The sequence below is a fragment of the Notamacropus eugenii genome, chromosome 4 (assembly GCF_028372415.1).
Source record: "Notamacropus eugenii isolate mMacEug1 chromosome 4, mMacEug1.pri_v2, whole genome shotgun sequence".
Taxonomy (NCBI): Eukaryota; Metazoa; Chordata; class Mammalia; order Diprotodontia; family Macropodidae; genus Notamacropus; species Notamacropus eugenii.
Window position 1 is genome coordinate 233,125,661 of NC_092875.1, and position 26,838 is coordinate 233,152,498.

Here is a 26,838-nt window from a genome sequence, read left to right on the forward strand (position 1 = left end):
TGTATGTCATGAGTCAAGACAAAAAGCTACTACAACAGCAATAAATGTTACTTCTGTGGAACTAGTAAACAGCTGACACATCTTCCAGGTGTAATTGCAATAGTAGGAGGTCCCTCTGCTGACATCAGTGCTGCTGCGTGTGGGTGAAGGTTTGGTCCTGGAACCACCCTTTCCTCCTGGCTCTCTCTTTTGCCATTAAAAACATTTTTTTAAAAGCCTTCTTATCCACTTACCACTTTCCACTTACTTACTACAACAGCAGGACCTGGATAAACATGTAGTGATACTTCACTTGAAGCCAGAAGACTGGGACTGTTTCTGAGGCCTTTAATAGCTGTGTATTCTTAGCAAGTCACTTAAACTCTCTGAGCTTTGATTTCCTCCCTTGTAAAATAGGGGTATAAACTACCTCAAAGGGCTATTGTGAGAATCAAATAGAATATTAAATGATTTACAGAACTGGGTCATAGGATTTTTAGAACTGAAAGGAGAGTGTCTAGGTCAACCCCACCCCCTCCCTTGTTTTACATGTTGCCTTTGTGTCAGGGACTCTGGATTAAAATGAAAGGCCGAAGCATACTTTTGGGGCCCTCATAATTTCTCTAATTGATATGCTATCACCTAGCTGAAACCTAGGCATGTCAATATCTGACACTCCCCAAAAGGGTGGTCACCAGCTCCTCTTCTAAGTGTTCAAGCAAAGGAGTATCAAACACTAGACTGGTTTTATTTACACAATACAGAACACTAAAAGGATTCACACCGAAGCCTACTTGAAAATCAAGAATCCCTTCCCAAGGGTCTTGCCCTATCCAGGATCCTATACAGTCAGTCCTCTGAACTGAGCAGAATTCCAACAAAAGGTTAAGAGGGGCTTTCTCCTCTAATTCTCCCTTTTCCTTTTTCCCTCTTGACTTTCCCCCCACCCCATTCCTTATTCCTTACAGATTCAGACCAGAATCCTCAGCACATTCTGACCCCTGGGCCTTTCCCTCCCTCATAATGGAGGTTAGCCAGTCCCTTCCAGGCTCTCAACTTGTGGGGCAGATCTCCCAATGAACCCTTGACATCTGTCCTATCACTGACATCTTTAGGAACTCTAGTTTTCACATCTGCCTTGCAACTAAACCTTCCTATAAGTATTCTTCTCCCTCAATTAGTGTGAATTCCTTGAGACCAGGGACTATTCCAAGTGTTTACAACAGATCTTGGCACAAAGTGCTTAACAAATGCTTTTTCATTTATTTATTCATTCATTCTATGATGCACTGTTATTTATGGACCACATTCTTTCCTCCTTCCTTCCACTGTCTATATGGCTCCTGTCACCTGCTGTTTAGCTCTCTTCCCCCCATTACTAGCCAGAAGATTCTTCTCCCTAGGAAAAGGATGAGGAGGAGAAAGAGGAAGAAGAGGAAGAGAAGGAAGATGATGATGATGATATGTTATATAGCAGATACATTACATAGTGGATAAGTGACAGTAGATGTTACATAGTAGATATATAAATTCTTATTTTCTCCATCCAATCTTCTTATACCTTACTCCTCTCCACCATGATACAGTGACTCTGACCTCCCTGCTATTCCTCAAACAACATATGCCATCTCTCCTTACTCTATATATTTTCACTGACTGTTCTTCATGCTTGAAATTCTCTCCCTCCAGGCTTCCCTTCAAGGCTTAGCTAAAATCCCACCTTCTGCAAATAGCTTTTCTTGATCATACTTATCAACAGTGCCTTCCATCTCAGATTATCTCCAACTTATCTTTTACATGTCATGTTTCTACATAATTGTTTGCATATCTGTCCCCTACTTTAAATGACTGTAATCTCTTTGAGGACAGGGACTGCTTTTGCCTTTCTTTGTATCCCTAGCACTAGTGTCTAGCACACAGAAGGCATCTAATAAAGACTTGTTGGACTGACTTGCAATATAATACCATGCCCTCACAGATCCACGCTACAAACAATTTCTTCAAGTGCAGTGACAACCTTTATATATACTCCATTCAGTCAAAAGTCTCTATTTCCCTCTCCTAGTCATACTGGGTGAATTTTCCATGCACCTGAGTTCTTTCTCTATCCTGTGCAGTACTATAAGCCTGCGAGATTGTGTAAGTCATTGTGGAAAGCTGAAAGATTTCTGTAAATGTAATGATGGGGAAACAGGTTTCTGTAAATGTAATGATGGGGAAATAGGAAGTTCTTCATTATCTATATAGGCTTAGGTATCAGTCCTTTCTATGGTCTTTACAGTGTTGTTTAGAGGCAGTATACAGAGCACTGGATGTGGATACAGGAAGACTGAAGTTCAAGTCTAGTAGCAGATACTTATCAGCATATTGACCCTGGCAAGTCACTTAACCTTTGTCTGCCTCAGTTTTCTCAACTACAAAATGGGGATGATAAATAGCACCTACTTCACAGGCTTATTACAAGAATCAAATGAAATCATACTTGTACAGTGCTTTGGCATAGTTCCTAGCACATGGTAGGTGCTTTAAAAATGCTTGTTCCCTTTCCACTTTACTGTGTCAAAAAAAAAAAAAAAAAGGTTCTGTGTCTGATGCTTTGTGAGCCTGACTACTTGTAAGGGAGAACTGATAATACCAGGCATTGCCATTCTCAGAGTTTATGTGGGCTGTCCAGATGAGCCAAAGAAAAAAGGGGTCCCCAAAGTGCATCCATACTTTTGCATCAAGAAGAAGCCTATCACCCCAAACTACGCACAGATGAGGAAACTGAACAGTAATTTGCCCAAAGTCAAATAGGTAGTATTAGGCAAAATTCTAATCTTGATTTTCCAACACCAAATCCAGCTTTCTTTCTACTTCACTATGACTGTGTAAGCTACCCAACTTCTCAATTACCTAATCTTCCCCAAAGTGTGCTGCAGTGTCATCATCTGGCCCTGAATCAGCTCTACAAAATTTGTATATAAGCAACCTCCCTGAAAAGTTTTATTTATAATATTGCTCAAAAATATTCTGACTAAAAGAGAAGCAAAACAAATCATCTGAATTCAATTAAACGGACTCCTCAAAAACTAGACATTTCTTCCCTTCATTCTTCATTCTGATTTTAAGGGGGGGGAAAAGCAATCCAAGAGATAGAAAGTTCATATCAAGGGGTTATTTTAAAAAATCAGCTCCCTGTGGTGAGTGCAAATTCAGACTAATTTCCTAACCCTACAGTATATTCATAAAGTGGATCTTCATGGGGTAGCCTGGTGTGGTGGAGAAAATTTGGAATTAAAAGACCTATGTTCAAATTCTGCCATCACTTACAACCTGTGTCATATATCATTTCACGACTCTGGGCCTCAAAATACTAATTTGCAGAATGACAGTATTAGTCTAGATAATCGTTAGGTCCCTTCCAGACTGAACAAGACTCCTGTGATGCCCTACCACAGAGTACAAGGGACTTTGAGAATCTGGGTTCCTGTCTCAGTTCTGACATTCACTAGCTATGTTACTCTGAGCAACTCATAACCTGTCAGTCGTTGTTTTCTCATCCGGAAAATGAGTGTGTGGAGCTATATGATAATTCCTCAAGTCCCTTTCATCTCAAATAGTAGCCTAGGTTTAGGATGTATTCTCCATTCTCTGTGTACTCCCTCTCTTCTAGTCTCCCTCTTTGTTTCCAGGTGGAAAGCAGCTTGGTAGGGAGAAAAAGATTTTAAAGCCTAATAATTTGAAGTGGTTAGCATAGCAGTTAACATAATCAATACAATGTGATGATACTAGTAAAGTATCACTAAAAAGAGCTATCAAGTTGAAAACAATACCTATAAAAGAGACTGAAACTAAGAATACAGAAATATGTAGTTGAAGTAGGTTTATTCAGCAATCAACTGGTACTGTATGGATTTAAAATGAAATCAGTTATCATTATTTATGAATATTCCATTAAAATCCAAACAGATCTACTTCTAGGGATCTTAACAGGCTCATGAAAGCTATACATCAGGCCTTGATTTATTTTATGCTCTGGACTTGTGTTAATAATGCAGAATTAAATGTAAAAGTGTGTGTATGCATTTTTCCTCTCAGAGAGACAGGTTGTTAAATATTTACCAGCACATCCCCATACTGCCCTACAAACACTGCTCAAGTTCAGCAGGAGTGCAGTATAAGGCTTATAGAATGAAGTCATTGCCCGGCTAGTGACAGTAGGCTCATAACATTATCAATTATATAAAGTCATAAGGTATGCAGAATATTTTCTATTATCTCCTTTGGGCCTCACAATACCCTTGTGCCTACACCTCTACTATCTTATTTGATAAACTACAAATTAAGAATAGATTTATCTTAATCCATCTTTTCCAAGAAATCTCCACGGATAGTATAGTACGCAAGGTTATGAAGTTGGACACGACTGAACTGGGTAATAAAACTGTATACATTCACTGAGGTTTTTTTTTGTGTCATTCCTTTCTGCCTTCTTTGTAGAGGTGGGAGACTAATGGTATGGAACTACACTTGTGTCAGGCTTCTGACGTTGGTTAGTTTTGATAAACTTTTTTTTTTACTCTTTGTTACAAGAGATGGCTTTCTCAGGGATATGAGGGATACATCAGGAAATGTATGTGGCATAAAAATAAAAGATATTCAAAAAAGTCTTCAAAGAAGTACACTGTGATGGAGAGGTATGCATTTAGTCAAAAGGCCTGGATTTGGCCCTAGATTCTGCCATTTACTCAATTTATGACCTTCACTAAGTCACTGAACTTCCCTGAGCCTGTTTCCATTTCAATAAAATGAAGAGATTAGATGAATTCTAACGTCCCTGCTAATATTCTGTGATCCTGGTTAAGAAAACTCAAATTGCCCTGCCTCATGTGGACATTCACACAAAGGAAATTAAGCGGATCATTACAAATCACATTTGTTCCAACAACCTGTTTATAGGATCATGAGATATTCCATGTGATCTTTTATGAACAGTTTGGATGACTGCTCGATTTCACATGTTCAACAAAGTCTTAGTGACAAGAGTTCTCTATGACAATGAAATCACAGGTCAAGTGTTACACAGTAACTGGATTAAGGATAAACAAGAATTGCCTGTTAGAAGTTCAGTACAGGTCTACTAGTGATACTATTAATTAGTAAGATCAACTGTATGCAAAGGTTTTAGACAAACCAAAGGAGAGAAAAGGAAGCAGTGTTTTCTTAAAGGCATTCTGCCTTTTTTATGCTCTTCCATTTGTTTAGTAAGCTTTCTAAATGTATAAGTAAATTCAATTTCTTACATGATTAACTTTGCTCTATAAGAGACAGCTCTTCCTCTCATGTTGTACTGAGATTTTTACTACATTAAGCATTATAATGGTTCTTGGCTAATCTAACTTGCTATTATTTCATATTGAGAATTTCACTTTGAAGTTTTCCCAATCTCCATCTCTCTCAAGCTGACACTGAATCATCTACTCAACTTGTAACAGGACTACTTTAAACCAATTTACAAATGGGTTCTTACTATGGAGCCACATCACCTGTGAATACAAAATCTTGATGCTCAAACATGAGAGGAAGGAGAGGGGAGGGGAGACAAACCAGTATCTTAAATGCTAAAACCAATTACCTTTTTTAAGCCGCCTTCTACCTTTTTTCAGCCTTCTTCCTTGACTTCTCTGCCACATTTAACAGTACACTCTATTTGGGTTTTCAAGAAACTGCTCTGTGATCCCTGTTCTGGCCCTTGCTCCCTACCTGTAGGTTTAGCCTACGACTCTTATCTGGATACTCTATATAATCTTGATGATCTCATCAGTTCTCATGGGTTCCATCCATCTCCAAGCAGATGACTCCCAAATCTACATTACCTTGCCTCCTCTCTCCTGAGCTCGTCCCACATCTCCAAATACCTACTGGAAATCTCCACCTAGATGGCAGCTCAAATTCAACATGTCCAAAGAAAAGAACTCTTCCCTAAACCCATTCGTTGCTCACTTCCCCATACCTGTGAAAAGCACCACTATTCTTCCAGTTAACCAACTTAGGAATCATCTATCCCTCACCCTCCCAAATTGTAGACTCTACACCATCTCTCATCCATCATTCAATGCCAAATTACAATCACTTTAATGCATATCACCTCTACTGCAACTCGAGTACACAATTACTAAGTACTTAATCTCCCCTTTCCAACCCATCCTGTTCAAGACTAACAAATACTCCTAAAGGACCATCACTTTAAGAAGTTTCAGCTTTTCCCTCCTGCCTCACAGATAAAATACAAATTCCTCTAGCTGGCATTTAAAGCCTATCTTACGCCAGCACATCTTTTAGACTTACCACCTGCATCATTCTTTCACATTCTACATTCAGCCAACTTCGTCTTCTTGCTGAGCCTCACATGACGTTCAATCTTTATGGTTCCATATGCTCTCCCATTTTACCTCTCTTAGAATCCCAACCTCCCTTCAAGGTTTAACTGAGAACGCCCTACTACAAGAGGCCTGACTCCCCCAACTATTAGTACTCTTCTCCTCTAAAACTACAAGTGTATACATATATACGCATACGCACATGTATGTGTACATTGCATTTACTTATACATTTCCCTCAGTAGATACGTTTCTCTCAGTAGGATGTAGAAGCTTCAGTTGTCTTTGCATCCCCCATTACCTACAGTAGTATCAAGTATGTAGTGTCCTTAATGGTTTTTAACTGAATGGAAATGGGGGGAGTGATTTCTGGTTCTGCAGTCCACCATTTGACCTTTGATTTCCTCATTCACAAAAGAAGAATATTGCATTAGTATAGCACTGAGCAAAGTGCTTTATAAATCTTAAAAGTATTTCAATAATCATTTACTTGCAGTCACTTCCTAGTGCTGTTTTTAGGTCACATTACTAATCATGAGAAAAAAAATTAGTACAAATGATCATAAAATCATCAAATGTTTTATGGAGAGACCTTCAAAAGATTACCTAATCCAGTGATATGAAACAAATAGAAAGAGGCCACTATATAAGTATCCCTGCTGGCTACATACTGATTTAGAAAACTACACACACATAACACAAGCACATACACATCTTATTAACATCAGTTAAGAACTACATTCTAATCTAGTTTAGGACACACTTGGGGCAGTGCGGGAGCCATATGTGACCACTCTGGATTAGATTCCAACCCTTCTTTTCCTTCCTCTCCATTATTTAAAAGTGTTTCCAGAGATTCCATATCCTTCTTTGGTAACACATGGTACTTCATAAGTTAAGATTTTTTCTTTGGGATTGTTCTTCAGCATGTAGGGCTATTTGTTAATTTTTAAAGGGGGAGGGGGGAGAAGAGGGGAAGCAGACAGATAGAATGACAATTAGGGCCCAGTGTTCTCACAAGGCGAGAAAAATTATTCCTGCCTTTAGTTTGGAACCTATTGGAACCTAAAAGCATCAGAAAAACATGATAACTTGCTGCAAAAGTGAAAACTGATTTGAAACTAGAATGAAAAAAAAAATGCCATTTTAACAGAACCCAACATGCTATGGGTTAGCTTTAAAATCTTAAGTACCAAGTTTTAAGAAATATACAGTTGAGGAAAGAAACCTCATAAAAGAAAATAGACCCTGGCAACCACTTCAGTTTGCTTTTAGATTATAAGTAATAGTAAAAACAGTATTTACTGTTTTTTAAGTACAAAATACGGACTAGTATAGTTTATAGTATAAGTCACGAGTTTAAACCAAACTATCATTAACAGAAGAGCCTCGAATTTCTAACAGCCATCAGTGGTCACGTGGACATGATTTTCAGACAAGAAGCTCTTGAAAATGCAGCTGAGGATAGGAGTTCAGGTTGTGGATGGGGAATAAATGACAGGGGATCATCAGATCTGATGGCCTGAAGAGTGCAGTGGCGTAAAAAACTCTATAACAAGCCAATTTACTGGCTAAGTAAATTACCTGGGAGACCAAAACTAAGACTGGCCCTGAGTCACTCAGTATCATTAGAACTTGAACCCATGTCTTCCTGACTCCAGACACCTCCATATTAAATGAAAAGCTTTTATCCAAAACTTGCGCAGTGTCATCACTGAGAGGAGTAAAACCTTAAAAATATCTCTTAAAATGTCTTAAACATCAAAACTTACAAAAACTACATTTGAGTGTTTTGCCAAGTCTTACACAATTATTTTAGTAAGTTTCCTATGTTAACAACACAAAAGTGTCTCAACCAAAAATTGACCACATTCATCTCTATTAAAGCAAGGGAACACTGCTGATAAATGGAGGCCACTAAAGTTTTGCTGATGAAACAGTATCATTACACACTTGCACTAAATTCAAGCATCCTCTTCTCAGACCAACAATCACCATACTATCTTCATGAAGAGACTAAGCATTCCCAAAACATAAGATCATCGAATAGAAAAATATTCTCACAAGGTTTTCCTAAGACTAAAAATGTCCTCCATTCTCTTCTTTAAAATGCTCCGTCTTTCTCTCTCTCCCTTTGTCTCTCTCTCTCTCCCTCTTTCACACACACACGCGCGCGCGCACACACACACACACACACACACACACACACACACACACACACTCACCCTTTCCTCACTGGAAGATGTAAAATACTATCCAAACAATGGACACAAGCTATTCTTTACAGGAATGCACCTAACCAAACACCTTGTGCAGAACTGTATAATCAGGTTTTGTTCCATTTTTTCTCCAAAAAAGGAAAATGAGACTCCACCACTATTTTTAATACTTTATTTATTCACTCAGTTGTTTGATACCCCCTGGAAGCTAGAAAATAAAGATTCATTATCTATTTTGTTGTTTTTCCATCTGGTAAGCATTTATCTTTACCTATAATTCTGACAAAGGGCAATTTTGTTTTTTAAACTGCACACACCAAGATCACTTAATAGGTGTGAAAAGCTCTGGGCATACTATTAACTGAATGCATCTAAAATCATGAAGAGTACAATTTGCAGTGAATCTCACAAGAATATGATTTCTGTCTTGTCAAAACCTGTTTTTCTAAGTGGCACATTTCCAAAGATCACATTCTAAAAACATCCCCTTCACCAGATAATACCAATTTTAATGACAAGGTAAATACTGATCTAAACTACTTCAGGGATTAAGAATATATTTTTCATTTTTCCAAGATTTCTGAACCTTTTACACTACATTTTTTTCTAAGTGCCATTTCATCTTTAAAAAACTTTTAAAACATACTACACACTCAGAATACAAATCATATGTTTCTTGCAAATACAAGAAAATGGGCAAAGTTAGGGTACATTAGTTATAGAAAGAAAGTAGTGCATTTAGCATAACATGAACTTAAGGCCTTAAGTCACTTGGTTGTAAGTCTACCTATTAGCAATGATGTATTTCCCCATGCTTACATACACAAGTAAGCAGGCAAAGCAAAATAAAAATCTAAACATGTAAGGAACAAAGACAAACAATTTAATCCATATTTCATAATTCACTAAACAGTTGGACTTCTGCAAGTTAACTCCTGATAGCAAAATAAATGAGCATTACATTTTTTATACAGCTATGAAGAGTTTACTAGAAACTGAGACAGTCCCCCCCACATTATTAAAGCACCCTATGGTATATAAACTGGGTTAAGATGCCCATGTGCATTTATTTTGTTGATGCTTCCTAAACCACATAATAGTGCACGATCACTCACTGTGTAATTAATCTTATATAATAACCATTTAAAAATAGATTCAATTTCATGTTTTGATACCATGTCAGGTAGCCATTCCTAAGACTAAGCATTGAGGTCAAACCTTTATCTGAGACTGTTAAACACAAAGGTATCTGTAATACAATCCCACCATTAATGTGAAACTACACATATATCCATTAAAATAGAATCTCACACTAATTATTTTAGTTCTTCTCTCCCATTATGATGAAACCACTGTTTACTAAAGTACTGAAAACAGCACTGGCCTGGGAATCAAGAGACAGCGTCTTAAACACAGAATCCACCCCATTCAGGTGGATCTGATGTATGACCTTGGCAAGATTGCTTAACCTCCCATTGGTCTCAGTTGTCCCACCATAAAATGAAGGGATTGTGTTGTCCTAAATGATTTCTCTCTTCAAAAATATAATTGTATTCCATAACCGATAGAATTTCATTGCATTCTTTGTGACATTAATTTTTAAGGGGGGCTTGTGAGATATCAGGTGTTAGTATATAAATATCACCAATTTAAAGTTAAAAACAAAGAACTTTAGGCCAAGGGATTATGCTTTCAAATTTATATAATGAAAATGTAAGCCTCTTCAGCATGCTTTTCTAGTTATCAGAATGGGAGGAAACTTCTACAAAGACAGTAGAGCATACACCATGGAAGTATCTTGTGGTTGCATGCTAATGGTGAAAGGTAAGCATTACTTGTACGTTTCACAGTTGTCTTTGCACACAGTCAAGAAGTTACCAGAGAGAGCAGTAACATAATACAGGTGATCTATCCATTAAAGAAAACTAGAAATCAAAGGCAACCAAATACTGTCTTCTCTAGAACATTTCAGTCAACTTATAAAATGTGCATTTAGAATCAGGTCTAATATACTTCAATGTACCACTTCAAGTCCCAAAGGCCAGGAAGACTAAGATGCTTCACTTTCACTTAGGCACATTTTTAAAAAATCATCAAATATTCATTTAAGATTCAGATTTGCTATCTCACATTCAGTTCCAATTACTGTTCTCTTGCTCTATTATTACTTACAATGAGTATAAATGAAATGAAGCAAGACAGAAGACTAGGTGCAGAAAAGTATCAGACCTTATAAATGCATTCTTAAATTGAAAATGATTTTTACATGGTTAAGAAATAAATTTGCAAGGACTTGTTAACTCATTTTCAGGAAGAATATTTAAGACTTGCTCAGTAACATCAATTTTCCACCATGGAAATTAATTAAATTTGTAAAACTGGAGGGGAAATACACCTAGTTTTTAATATTTTAAAATAAGTTATAAAGTTGATTAAAAAAATGATTATCTTGGTTTAAAAGTATTTGAATAAAGGAGAATTAGTCTCCTTCAGGAAGACACCAGGAGAAACTGATAAGACAGTGGCACATTCAGTGCAATACAGACATTTAAACATATGCACAATTTTACTATAATTAAAATGCTTTTATCTCCACAGTTTTTATGCTTCAAATGATCATGGTAAAGATAATTCTGATTTATCATCACCCATAACACTGAAAGCAGCATCAAAATTTATAAACACTTTTCTTTCCTTATAAGAACAGGTTTCATTTTGTGGTTTTTTTTCCTTCAGATTTAATTACAAGTATCAGAATAAGCCAAATAATAAGGTTGAGTGCAGATAGAAGGCATTACTAATCTCAAATTATTATACACAAAAGACTTCTTAGGTATCCCCTTCTAATGATACAAGAGACACAAACAGGCTACCCAGCAAGAATCTGTTAACAGTTTTATTTTTTTTATGTTAAATACCATGGGAGAGGATTGTAAGGATGAAAAACTCGGTCAACAACTGCCTCACAAGGGATAAGAAAAATTCTGCCATGATATTAGCAAAGGTAAAGGAGAAAATTTACACTGTAAGAGGCACCATTTCCCCACAGAATACCTCTTGGCAAATTCCTGAATGAGTGGGATTAGCAATCTAAATAAATCATATTTCAAGAGGTAACAGCAACAGATAAAATTTAAAGGGATTATTAAAATAACATTTACAAGACTCTGAACAATTCTTGAACTCTTATTAAAACCACAAAGAAAGAACAATTCTTTATTTATGAATTTCATAAAGGACTGAATGTGCAACTGACACCTGCTATTGATGATCTGATAATATACAATTTGTCCAGTAGCCGAACAGTTTGTTTTTATTGTGTTTTCTAACCGTGAGAGATCATTAAAGGCAAAGCCTATTATGACGCTGTACACAAAAAAATGGTCACCGTGGGCCATACTACCAATGAAATGGTAGGTAAACAAATCTTTTCTGGTCAAGAAAAAAAAAGGAAACAGCACTCTGCATGCTTCACTCTACAAGATGAATTTCCCTAGAAAGAATCCAATGAAAATGGCTGCAATTACAACAAGAAGTGAAGGAAGAGGACTGGTGACATTCTCTCTGAAAGACATGGCTGAGCTTGATCCAGACTTATCCGCATGTGCTACCTTTCTGAGCCTTAAACCTTCATCCTGCAAAAAAAATACATTAAAAAGATGTTCATTAATTTACTATCAAACAACACCTAAACATTTTAGAGAAGTAATAAATGACAAGCAATTGGAAGAAAACTCAGTGCGTATTAATGGACCACGCCAAAATAATGAAAATAATACTATCTAAATAAATTTACAGGTTTGGTGCTATATCAAATCTAACTACTAAGGAAGTACTTTATACAGAGATAAAATAATAGAACTGATTTGAAGGAACAAAAGCTCTAGTGAAATGCTAAAAGAAATGAAGGGAGAATTGAACCGCAAATTATACTATAAAGCAGTAATTATCAGTGAATTAGACTAGACAAGAACAAATCATAAACAAATGGACCAGATGATCCAATGTCTGATAAACCTAGGAACATAAATTATATGGGGAAGAACATCCTATTTGAAAAGAACTGTTGTGAAAATTGAAAAGTAATTTGGCAGAAATTAGGATTAAACCAACATCTTACCCCTCATACCATAAGAAGCTCACAATAAATATAGTGTCATAACAAAGTGCCATAACAAAGATAGGTACTGTGGAGGAATGACTAGAGGATGAATTCTTAACTAAACATAGAAGAGAGGTAATGAGAAAAAATTATAAGTATTCATTTTGATCACACTGAAAATCTTTTTCAAAAACAAAAGCAATACAGACAGGATAAGAAGGAAAACTATCAAACTGGGGGGGAGAGAGAAAATCTACCTCAGTTATGTCTGATGAAGGTCTGATAAACAAGCTATTGGAGAACTAACTAAAATACTAAGCAATAATAATATTTCTCAATATTTAAATGAAAAAAAAATTTCCCAAAATTGAAAAATATCAAACTGTTAGTAACCAAGAGTCCTACAAACAACTTTTGAGGTTTAATGTCAAAACCAACAAACTGGCAAAAATGATACCAAGGGAATACCCACTGTTAAAAAAGGTTTGTGGAGTCAGGAATAGTAATTACATTGTTTGAGTTCATAAAGTGATTCAAGCAACTCTGGAAAACAATCTAAAATTATGTTAAGAAATCACTGATACTTTCATCCAAACTGCTAGAAATTTAAGTCCATTTACAATAAAGATACAAAGAGAGGTTCTTCGTGCACTAAGGTATGATATTACAGCTGTTACTTTATTAATAGCAAAAGAACTAGAAAACAAAGATTTCCATCACTTAGGGAATGGCTAAACATGTTATGGCATATGAATGTGGCAGAACTGTATTACGCTGTAAGAAATGATGAAGATGAAGAACAAACAGAAGCAGTGAAACTGAATGGTATATAATTATAATATAAGCCTAATCCCAAAGAATGAGAAAATATACTTCCTGCCACTGAAACTTTTTTTTTAAAGTACACAGAAAAGAAGAAAAACCAGACAAGAAGGGTTGGAGTTTTAAAAGTAATGGGTTCAATTTATTATATTATTTTATTAAGAAGCAAGCAGTATGGAAGATTCTTTTTAGGTTCTACTGTGTATATGGAAATCTCCCTTTTTTGGTATTTTAAGTTTAAATTTTAAAATTAAAGTTAAAAAATTCTCTCTCCTCTACCTTCTTAGCAGAGGTAGGAAAGGTAGACAGAGATATACAGATAGAGACAGACACACAGATACACATAATGTCAGACTCAGTTGACATATCAATTTAATTCTAGTTGAACTGCTTTCTTTCCTTCTTTTTAAATTTTTTAAAACTATTATAAGGTTGGCTCTCTGGAAGAGAATATATGTAGTTTCCCAAGAGTCTTAATGTAATTTTAAGTTTTAATAAATTCATAAGTATAAATGCTTACAAAGCTAAAAAAAGACTTGAAAATGAAGATGATTATGAAAAGATGTTTCATCAATATTAAATAATTTTTTAAAATTTACTACCAAAAATCCCTTTGACAAATTTCTTGAGCCTCAAGTCAAGTTGGAATTGAAATACATTTTGAAAGATCATGTCTTACATATAATCAAAAAAATCCTATTAAATGAACACACTACACTGCCCACCCACCGCCCAAAAGTTTCTTATATAAAGTTATTTCCCCGTCAATAGAAAGGTAAACATAACAAAGTATCCTAGCCAGTATTATCTTTAATTTTGCACTACAGATGAAAAGTTCTGTATCTTCTGAGTTGTGTTCTATCAGGAATTCTTTAACTTCCTTCAACCTTTACTGCAACAAAAATCTTTAGCCGTTCCAGAAAAAATGCACCTGAACCCCTAAATTACTCATCAGCTAAGTAAAGTGCTTTGAATACTTATTTAAGAGCTACCTAACTGGTAGCTATTATCAAAAAATAGAAAAATGATACAATAACTAACAACTACGTAGCTCTTTATAGTTAGAGTTTTATACCATTATCTAACTTGTTCTTCACAACAGCCCATGAGTAGGTATTATTATCCCTATGAATTGATTATGAATCTTCCTTTATGTGTCATTGCCCCCAATTAGAACATGAGCAATCTTAGAGCAGAGATTGTCTAGATTCTCTATTTGTATCTTCAGTAATTATTAGCACAGTGCTTCTCACATAGTAAGTATTTAATAAATGTTTTTCCTTTTCATTCCATTCCTCTCCCTTTTAGATATAGGAATACCAGCTCACTGAGCACCCCCCAAGATCTGAATTTCATTTTGTGATACGAATTAGGATTCACTGAGACCAACTATACAGAAAGGCAGACAAAGTCAAAGGAAATGAACAGGCAGTTCTGATGGAGAAATCAAAATTCTATATTCATATGAAGAAATGCTCTAAACTATTTTTGATTAGAGAAATGAAAACTGAAACACCTCACACTTAAGTACCACCTCACACTAATCACAGGGTTATAATATGACAGAAAAGGAAAATGATAAATGTTGCAGAGGATGTGGGAAAATTGAGACACATTAATGCATTGTTGGTGGAGGTGTAAATTGATCCAACCATTCTAAAGCAATTTGGAAGTATGAACTAAGGGCAACCAAACTGCGCATACCACTTTGATCCAGCAATACCACTAGAAGATCTACATACCAAAGAGATCATAAAAGAGGGGAAAGGACATACACATAAAAAAATATTTATAGCAGTTTTTTTGTGGTGGCAAAAAAATGGGAAACTGAGGGGACTTCCATCAAGTGAGGAATTGGGGCTGAACAAGCTGTGGTATATGAATGTAAAGGAATACTATTGTGCAATAAGAAATAATGAACAGGCAGATTTCAGAAAAACATGGAAAGACTTGTATTAACTGATGCTAAATGAAATGAGCAGAACCAGATACTGTACACAGTAACAGCAACAGTGTGTGATGATCAACTATGAATGATACAGCTCTTCTCAGTCATACAGTGATCCAAGATATTTACAAAGGAGTCTCTGATGGAAAATGCTATCCACATCCAGAGAGGAATGCAGATTAAAGAATAAATACTATTTTCACTTTCTTTTTCTGTGTGTTTTTTTCTTTTAGCCTACTTCTTTTCACAACTCTAAAAAGTCTGGAGATGGTTTTTAGCACTTGTACAAAGTGTAACTACCAAATAGAGGCTAATTCTTTAAATTGGAATTTAAGGCATCTAAATTATCTTTCAAAGCTGGTGCTCTGCAAAGTTATACTAATAACACTGTCACTACAAAAACATTTCTGAAAATGACTTTAAATTCTGGTTTTTAGCCACAAAAAAGAAAATAAATCAAGATGGATGGTGACTAGTGGTGGGATTTGCTGCTAATTTAAATAACCACAAACAGGAAGCTAGGTAGCACAGTGATGAGATTACTGGGTCTGGAGTTAGAAATATGTATTTTTTCAGTTTCAACTAAGCAACAATGTGAAGAAAATATTGGAAAAGGGAGACCTGAAGCAAGAAAAACCATGAGGAGACTATTGAAACCATCAAGTGGAAAGGTGATGAGGACCTAAAGTGGCAGTGGAAGCAAGGGCTATGGAAGCAGAGAGGAGGGGATGGGGATGAATACTAAAGTTACAGTGGTGTTAGTCTCAGTGCCACTTGGCAACTGACTAGCTATGTGGAATGAGGGTGGGTGAAGCATCAGCCAAGGAAGACTCAAGGTTGTGAACTTGAGTTACTAGAAGGATAGTGTTACTCTCAACAGAAAAAGAGATGTAGAAGCATTAGAAGACATTCAGTCCATTTATAGATAAGGGAACTGAGAGCTTAAGTGATTTGCCTAGGGTCAAATACCTGGTAAATAGCAGATGAGACTCAATCCCAATCCTAATTACAGATCTAGAGCTCTTTATACAGCACATTACCTCCTGTGCTCAAGAAGTTCTTATATTTCATTTACCTGCACAATGCTAATAAGAAACTATTTTTTATTTTTAACTAATTCTATGTTATCAGTTTACACATGTTTATTTTTAACTAATTCTATGTTATCAGTTTACACATGTATGCATGTGTACACATGTACACATTTATTCCATTAAAAATATTAGCAGATAAAGAGCTACTTGCCATAGCTAGAAGAACTAATTTAATCCAAATGCTTACACACAACTTCAATATTTTTCTTCCAAGTTCTACATTTGTAAATTAACTTTTAATTTTCTAATGCTTGAAGTTATAAAATGCAAAAGATCATTAACAACCTTTAAACTGAAATGAAAAATTCCTGTTAAATCCAATGAACCATGGAACAGTAACTCAAACAATAATACAAACTGCTGAAAATCACCTACTTCTACAAATGGCCATTAGAAGTGGCTTTCAGAGTATCAAAATCCAGGCTTAACTGTAGCCTATCATTGTGACTGCTAGAAGCATGCTTTTAGAACAAATGTGTCAAAAAAACATATTGCTGAAGGATGTAATAAAGACTATAGGTTCATAAAATTTAAGAGATCCCCCAGGACAGGATGTAAAACCTTGATCCAATAAAAATCTCCTTAATACAAAGATGTACTCAATTTTAAACTACTAAAACTACTGCAAAAGTGTGTCATGAAAAAGAAGACGAAAAATGAGATTACCATACCCTTAATGGAATCATTAGAATTACACAAACTCTTATATAAAAAAACACTCAAAATGTCAAAACTCTTTTAGATTAAAAAATATTAAATTTACTGCAGACTTACACATTAGAAACCTCAAGAAAAAGATTACAATAAAATGATTGACAACTTACAAATAATAATATCTAAAACAAAACTAAAGTGATCAGTATATCTTTAAATAAAAGCGACCACCTTTAACTCACAAAATCACAATTTATTTTAAAATGTAAAACTTACTCTCAGGTGTCGATTTTCTTCTGATAATTTCATCATTTCTCCCTGAAGTCTTTTACACTCTTCCACTAGTTTTCTTGTTTCAGTATCATTGAGTGAAACACTATGCGGTTTTGGCATGGGTCCATCTTGTTTAGATGCATTCAGTGGTAGAGCTTTGCTAGGCTCCATATCAATCTGTAAATATTACAAATATATTTTAAGGCTATACAATATCCACACATTTTCTTTTGTTTTGCCTTTTCAGCAAATATTCAAACTGAAATATTTAAAATTACCTCTGAATCCTTAATAAAAATGCCAACACTCCCCCCAATGAAAATTTATAAGCATTTAAAATAAGGTCACCCGCCAAAAGGAAATAAAAGTCCTAAGTCAAAAATAAGAAAAATTGTGCCCTCAAATAATAAGCCCATTGATATCTGAAACAGGAGGAAGACGGAGGGAGAAGGTTTAAAGGAGAAGGTTGGTTTCTTAATTGTGCCAATTCTGGAGCTTAAAATGAAGCTCTGGAGGGTAGAGGTTCCTTATCCTTAAGGTCTCCATATCATTCCCCACGATAACCCTGTAATTAAGAGAATTTTAAGAAGGTACAAAAGTTATGTTAACTGGGGTAAGACAGGGGATGTAAATAAAAAAGGGAAATCTGGGAGAGTATAAAAATAACCATCAACATGAAGCCAAAAAACAGGCAGAAAAAGTTAAATTAAAGGGATCCGAGAATTGAAAATTGAATCTACTCTAAGTCTCTCATTTGTCATATCAGTAAAATGAGGCCAAAGTCACAAAGGTGTTTTTAAAAGAGAACAATTAGAATCTTCTAACTCCAAATCCAATGGCTTTATGGGGTATAAGATAGTATCAAGTTCTTCCAACACTCATTAACAACATTTGCAATGCTGAAATTAAAGCAGCCTTGCATAAGGCAATGTTATAATGAAAAGAGATACTGGACTATGATGAAAGTTAGGAGACCTGGGTTCTAGTTTTGGTTTTGACCAACATGAAATTATACTAGTTAATTTACCTCTCTAAGCCTAAATTCCCTCATCTCTATAATGAGGGGATTGGACATGATTACAGGTGTACCTTAGAATTAATAGATTAAATGACTATGGTTCAGTCACTCAGTGCTTTTTAACCTATCAGGCTTTGTAATACCAATAATGTGATAAACACCTACACCCAGAAGTACAATAACTAGATCTCTAAACACCTTCTACCCTTGTGACCTTAGTACTTCACTCAATTCATCCTAAGATACCAAAGGACCTATTATCTTCATTTGTAGTAGTCTAAACTAGCCATGTTCTCCACATTAATCAGACTATAACAGTAAGATTAACTAAAAATCTTCCCTTTTCACAATGTAAATATATAAAATGAAGGATTTCCAGCTCAAAATCTACAAATCATACTAACGATAAAAAAATTTTTAAGTTAGGCCAAATGAGATTATACAATACTATATATACCACCAGATCAATTGTGGGAAAAAAAAATTCTGTAAGAGCCTAATAAAAAAGCTTAATTGCTGACAAACATTATGAAAGAGTTCTCTATAATTTTGTACTCATTAAAAAAACAGGATGATAAAAAATTCTAAAGGTAGAGGAAAACTTTAAGTCTTAGAAACATGTACAGCAAAATGCCATTTTTACAAAGTCAGAACCAAGATAACTGTATTAGAAAGTTCTTTCCATACAAATGAAAATGGGTAAGAATTCCAAGGAAATAATATACCAGTTAAAGAGAAACCTGAGCCTGCTTAAATTTGTGAAGTAGAACAAATTAAGACAAGATGAGAAAAAAGGAGAAACACTTGTGAGACTTAAGATGGCACAGAGAGAACAGAAAGAAAAGGAAAACTTTGTAGACTTTTTTAGCCTTCATATAAGCAACAGGATTAAAAACTGACAATGAAAAACTGAAACCTGAAGAGTACACAAAAGACCTTTTTTAAATTTATTAAATGCCTACTCTGTTCATGGTACTGTCTTAAGCTATAAGAGAATGAAGTTTTTAAAATGGTAGTAGTTTTTATGTTCAAGGAACTTACACTTACAAAGTGTGCAAAATGCATTTTAGTTGATTTTTAAAACTGAGACATAAAATTGAGTAATTATTTTACTATGTTTCTGTAGATCTTTTAAAAATCTTTTTAAAGGCCAGTATTTCCGTTCAAATGGTATTCTATAAGAAATGGTTCAAATGGTATTTTGTAAAAAGGAGAATTATACTATACACATCATAGCAGAACCTCATATGGAATGTTAATCATATCTGAACTTAATTTTGAGCAAATGATATTTTGTAAATTTTAACATCTGACAACATAGGCCTTAATACAGCAGATGATGACAATTGGGCAGACTGTAGGAAGAGACAAGATAATAAAGTGGTAAACTCATACTAAAAGGCTAACAAACAGAAGAACCATACATTCCATTAAAAAAAATCCGCAGCAGGATTTTAAAGGGAAAAGTTTATAAACTTGGCAGAATAGTATATAATATAGCATAAAACAAGTATAGTGGGAGGAAAAGCACTGAACTTAGGGGCTGAAAAACCTGGGTTCAAATTCAGGTTCTGCTACTACTTACTAAAGGTATGATCTGGGGGAAAGGCCACTTCTCTTCTCTGGACCTCAGTATTCTATTTTATAAAATAGGGGAATTCAACTATATATCCACATTTCAGGCCCCTTTTGGTTCTAACTCTTAAGACTTTCCTCTTTTTGACTGCTAAACCAAATATAACCTGGTATTCTAACATACAAACAAATCTCAAAAGGTTCAAATAAATGCCTCCAAAGTGAAATGTAAAGTTATTGGATGAGGTGTATAAAGTGAGCCTTGTTACCCTATACCAACCAAGTCACCACATACCACAAGTTAACAAATAACTAACCTTTAGTTGTGTTAAAGGTACGACTATTAATCTATGCACAGTATGTTTAAAATCTAAATCACCATGTCATTTACACAGCAACATCTTAAAAACTTGAAAGAAAACTTTAAGAGAAAGAAATTGTCTCCTCTGTACCATGCAGCTCAAGAAATCCATTCAAGGAGACTGCTTGGTTCCTGGAGGCATATTTTGCTCTATGAAGTGGGAAGCTTTAGACTGCTCCTAGAACTGAGAAGCAGACAATGTACAATAAGCACCCTGGGGCTCTTAATAACTTACTGAATTGTGATTTAATATTAATAGTGGTACCTATCACTGGAACACTGCTTAAAAACAGGAGAGAAAGGGACCACACACTTTACTATTTCCTTTGTATTGCTTGCTATTATATGGTTTATGATTGACCTATTTATGTTTTGAAAATGAAGTGTCTAATTTATTCCTTGGTATTAAAAACAACACATTTGAATATTAGCTTTAGTATGTATTACCCAGTTTTTAAATCCTAAAGGTGTATGTCTATGCTGCAATGCCTACAAATTTACCCAGACATGGAACTCAAAGTATTCTGGGAACAACAACCAGAGCCAGGGGCACAATCCAAAGGAGGAAATTAAAATTTTATTTTAGAATATCATACCAACTTCATAAAAATATAAAATTTTGATTTTTCTTGAATGTAACTATATTCACATTCACCAACTTGCATAAACTACCTACTTTACACTAGAAGAGAAATTACTGTAAGGAAAGCACTTCGTAAACAATAAAGCTTTTTGTTAATAAGTTAGAAGTTTTAGATAGTTTGGTTTATTTTTATATATGGTGAACTTTTTTAAGACTCTATAGTTTTATTAGCTGCTATTGTAAATACAAGATGAAAATGAGTGTATGGCTGTACCTGTTTCATTTTAAAATATATTCTGAAAACTTATTTTCCAATTACCTACAGTAACTTAAGTAACACCAGTAGAATCCTATAGCTGTTAGCTCCCTGTAACAAACCTTAGACTTTTGCTGTCTGAACATACTGTGTGATGCCCTGGGGTCAGTCTTCAGGCTATAACTGGCAGGTGTTGCAACTGAGGTGATGCTGCTGACTGGTGGAGTGAAACCGGTCCCTGGAGTAGATATACCCTGAGGTGGCATGGGAAACACACTCTCAGACTGGCATCAAACGCATCAGATTTTTCTTGCATGATATAAGGGAGTGACTAAACCACAGAGAAAGTATTAGTCTTTAGAACAGTAATATCACTACTTTAAAAAAAACAAGTTTTATGGATAAGCAATAATACAAAGATATCGACTACTAGTTATAACTTAGAAGACATGGAAGAAGACATGGAAATACATCTTAAGTTTTCTCCATCATCCCCTTAAAGTTATATCCCTATTGTATCACCCTTGTTTACCACATTTGTATGCATGTTTCTCCTCCAATGGTTTTAAAGATCCACCCCCCAGTGCATGACCTTTTACTCCATCATTAACTTCATTAACTTCATGAATTAACTTTCAGCCTAAAATTCAACGTGTAACTGAAAATAAAGACTTAATATTTTCTTACTCCTAATTATAATCTACCAGTAATCTACCATAAATAGTTAATGAGCTTTTTCCCTATAGGATTCAAACGCTTACATATCTACAAGGTCCTTTCATACTACTTCCTCTGCTCACCTCTCTCCTACCCTCGCCCTGGAAAAAAAAAAATAACTCCACCAAAAGAAAAATTTACAAAAATTATTTATGAAAATGTTATGAATATTACAGTTAAAATCTTATTACATTACGATTAGAAGACATCAAGAAACATCTGATCAGTCTACCATTAAGCATTTGTATAACAATTTTTAAATCATGGAAAACATCATTTGATGTAAAACATGTCACAATAGCAAGGTTCTTTCTAAAGTTTAACCTAAATTCCTTAATGTCATTGAGGGGCCATTCTCGTCTCAGTGGGAAATATCTGTTCACAGAAATCCAAAGAATAACTTTACAACCATGCCTACAAAATTATTGCACTGGTCTAAATAAGTCCAGTGTCTCTGGGTTGTTTTTTAAAAACTATTTTCAAAAATAACCCAATTTAACATATAGCCAAATGGCTGACTAGAGATGCCACACAGATAAAAAGACTAAAGTTAAAAAAAAATCCAAGTTTAAGAGGCTGATAATGAGATCAGCTTGGACATGTGCAGAAATCCCAGTAGGATGTCCAGCTAGAGCACAAATTCTCAAAGGTGACAGCTGAAAACAAAGGGAATGAATGAGATTAAAGGAGATAATAGAGACAATGGAAAGAAAGGGGAAGAAGGACTGAGAAGAAGAAAGGAAAGGCAGTCCCTGGGGCAGTACTTACAGTAAGAGATGAGGAGGAAGACATGGATCTAGCTAAAGAGAAAGAGAAGGAACAGAGAGGTAGGAAAACCAGGAGAGTTTGGTATCTCTGAAGTCAAAGGAAAAGACAGAATATCTAATATGAGGTTAATGAAAGAGTAATAAGAGACAGTGAGCAGCAAAAAAATTTACTATTGGTGCAATCCAGTGGATTTCATTACTTTCTCCAATGATGTTCGGTGGAATGCAAACAAGACCAACCAAAAAAAATTCTTTTTAAAGTCAGTCAAGCAGGGCCAGGAATGATCAGAGAGGGAGATGGGCAGTGAGAAATTCTAGGCCCACAGCAAACCATGGGGTTATAAAAACCATGGAATCCTAGAATTAGAAGAAATTTAAAAGGTCAATGTTACCAGAGGAATTTCTACAAGATTCCCATCCGTTCTGTATTTGTAGACCAACAAAGATGTACTAATTACTTTAAAAGCCCATTCACTCTTGGTGAGGTGTTATATGAGCTGAAAAGTACTTCAGTGAAAACTTTCATCTAATGTTACAGGGACAAGCAAAATAAGTCTAATCTCTACTTAGTGGAAAGGGCTTTTAAATACTTGAAAAAGACTATAATGTCCCATTCCTAAGCATATGAACTTTGAGCTGATGCTTTCTGGTCCCCCTCTATCTTGATTCATCTTCTCCCTGGATGAACTACAGCTCTTCAAAGGCATGCCTTTCATGGGTATGCAAATAAGTGAAGCCAGAATGAGGGAAATGAATAAGGAGAATCAGAGAGGTGCTAATGAGGATAAAGAATGAAGACATGAGAAATAAATATATGTGTATATATAATATAGTCAATAAAACTGTGATTTTGAGGTAGTGCAGTTTTGAGACACAGTAAAGTATAAGTACAACCATACTGGTATGTGGATATGGGTGTCTGAAGTGGGGTAGCAGAGGATCGTCAGAGTTAAGGAAGTTAAGAAATTGTGTGGTCAGTATATTCCAGTGGTTATCAACATGAGCATATTCCAGTGGTTATCAACATGAGCATATTCCAGTGGTTATCAACATGAATATGGAAGACCTCAAAGGAAGGAGTTAAAAAAAAAAAAAGAGAAAGATCATAAGCCAGGTATAAAAGTCACTGAGAAAACTGCGAAATCAACAGCTGACAACAACATTAAATGTTGTTGTGCTAATGAAAGTACTAATAAATGGTCTGCATGCATTTAAAATAAGAATTTTATTTTAATACTGTTAATATTATAGGAAATCTATTAGTAGAGAAACAGTCTGGCAATGGGAACTCAAGGCACATATCACCCACTCTGATTAGCCCTTGAGATCATTGATGGGAGTAGAATAAATGGCATCCAGTGATGAAGATTATCAGAGATGTGATGTCTCTTGAGGGAAAACCTAAATCACTTAAAGTAAGAAAGTAAAAATATTTGGAAAAAAAGGTAAAGGATAGACAGGAGTTTATAGTAGTTCTAAAAAACTCAGTGCTATGGTCCAGGGAAGGAGAACTGAGTTGGAATTTGCCAAGGGGGAAAACAGGACTTAATGAAACAGAGATAAGGATACAGAAAGAAGTAGTAGGGGCATGTAACTAGCTTCCATGACAGAAAAAAAATGCACGACTAGACTTAAAGAACCTAATGAAGGGGGAACTAAAGTATAACAAAAAGTAGACTAATATGGCATTTTGGCAACAGGTATTCTTCACATCACAATGTATTTATCAAGAACCTATTACCACTCAATGTGCTAGTTCTGGAAATACAAATACAAAGAATGAAATTCCTACTTGCAGTAAGCTCATATTCTAATGGCAGAGACAAGTCTATGAATGTGTACACATACATACACAAATTTATACAACATAAAGTTAATGAAAATATATACAAAGTTTTTAAATATTAGGAGGGAGGACACTAGGGGAGTGGAGGGGATAAAGAAAGGTTCATACAAAAGACAGTGCTTGAGCTTCATCTTCAAGGAAAAGAGATCCTATGAGGCAGAGGTGGGAAAAGGGTACAAGGAGTGCATTCCAGGCATTCAGGAAAGCCAATCCACAGGTACAAACATTGGAAATGAAGTATCATGTATGAAAGAGAGAAGATCAATTCATGTAGAGAGAGGGGAACACAAAAGGACAGAGAAATACCCAGTGAGGCTAGAAAGGTCTTTAAAAGCTAAATCAGGATTGTTTACATTGTATCCTAGAGCCCAGTGGAAGTCACTGAAGTTGATTAAAAAGGGGTATCACATGGTCAGCTTGACACTTAAGGAAAATTACTTTGGCAGTAAATGTATAGGCTGGACTGGAGATTTGAAGGAGTGAGACAAATTAAGGGTCTCTTGCATCATCAATAAAAGAGGAGTCCTCAACTAGGGTGGTGCTAACTATGTGAGTAAAGAAAGGAGGTAGCTTGGAAGAGATGATAAAAAGGTAGAAATGGCAAGATCTGACAACTGATTATATAAGGTGAAAAGAGTGCTAGAGATTCAGAATTTATGTTACTTGCCACCAAACCAAAAACTTCTTTCAAAATTATTGTTGATTTTTTTACATCATCTTAATTTACAAATATATACATCTACCAAGAGACTTATCCCTTAGATTTAAAAAGGGGGAAAAAAGTTCAGCAACACTAACATATTAGCTGAATCTGATAATCTGATATGTCAATGTTCAACAGCCACAGTCTCTCACTTATGCAAAGGGAAGGAGGTACATTTTCTAATCTCTTCTTTGGGACCAAGAAAACCAAGAATTTATATCTAGCCCTGAAAAGCATACAGATTCAGCTACAGCATCTCTGAAGATGGTTCTACTTCTCTTACCTAATAAGATATAACAATTCTTTAATAATTTCCTTTCTCATATATTTTCAATTAAAGAAGATACCATAATCTGATGTCACTCCCTAACAAAGAGAACTAAGTCTTGCCAACAGAACTTTACAGGCACTTAATTCAAGAGAACAGAACTAGAACTAACATGAAAAAGCTATGGGCAAGGGGATTTCAGCTCAATACAAGGACATGTCAAATAATCTAAGGTGTGTAGCTATGGCAAAGGTTACCTGCTTTATTAGAACTGCTAAAAGACTTCAATGTCATTCTAAGCTCTACCAGCCTAAATTAATCAAGCTTTTACTAATTGTCCAGCTATTTCTTTTTTACATGATTTACATTTGAAAATTAAATGTTAACTTTAAGACTATATATTGATACCTAAAACAAGATAATAATTTTAACAATTATTCTAAAATGACTGAAATTTCTACAATAGTCAACTGTTTTATTAAACGGCACATCCATATAAAGTTATTTTCTCTTTTTAAGACACAAATGCATTATTTTGGAGGAGGTGTAGATAAGTTTACACAAACATATATACACTCCGATAGTTTATTTGTTTCTTTTTTGACTAATCAATAATGTATGACTACATTCAAAGAGTTCAGAAATGTTCCTTCTCTTTTATATGACCCTTTCAGAGAAAGTGTGATCCTATAATAAATCTAAACAAATCCTTCAAAGTACTTTCTTTTACAGAATATTTCTACAGATAACTGAAAATAAGTTTTTCTTTTAAATACCAAAAATTTATGTAAGAATCTAGTTTTTTAAACTTTAAGTTAAACATAAAAACACACTTTCATATTCTCTCTTTCTCTCTCTCTCTCATACTGAACACCACAAGACACAAACACATTATAAGCAAAGGCAACTTGAAAAGAATAGAGAATTTTATCCTCTTACTTGGGATATTTAGAAGATACTGATGTTACTAACTATACTATCTACTTACCAATTTATCATTTTCATTGGGCATTTCAAATACACATCTCAATTTGGAATCCATGAGTTCATCAGGTTTTGCTTCTTTCCACTGAAAAGAAATTATTACACATCAAAAATCTAAATAACAATTCCCTCTTAATTCACACAGAATATATGTAATATATACATTATATGTATATATATATATATATATATATTACATACATAATATTTTTGAAAACAGTTTGGGAAGTTACTTATTAAATTTGAATCATCCTCTCCACCTCCACTCCCTCCAAAAAAAAACCTTGTCTGGTTACTAAAATTTTAC

At 34.9% G+C, this 26,838-nt stretch overlaps 1 protein-coding gene across 2 annotated transcripts in view; it reads right to left on the reverse strand.

The window, feature by feature from the left end:
• Positions 1 to 11,442: 11,442 nt before the first annotated feature.
• The window catches only part of VAPA (VAMP associated protein A), a 68,395-nt gene continuing 52,999 nt past the window's right edge, over positions 11,443 to 26,838 (reverse strand). The window contains exons 4-7 of one of the 2 annotated variants that reach the window (XM_072604228.1): positions 26,536 to 26,616; positions 21,369 to 21,500; positions 17,457 to 17,630; positions 11,443 to 12,195 (exon numbers count right to left, since the gene is read on the reverse strand). In XM_072604228.1, the coding sequence (XP_072460329.1) occupies positions 12,037 to 12,195; positions 17,457 to 17,630; positions 21,369 to 21,500; positions 26,536 to 26,616 (546 nt within the window). In that variant the 3' untranslated portion in view covers positions 11,443 to 12,036. The remainder of the gene's footprint in view (positions 12,196 to 17,456; positions 17,631 to 21,368; positions 21,501 to 26,535; positions 26,617 to 26,838) is intronic. The other variant, XM_072604229.1, reaches the window with a different exon arrangement.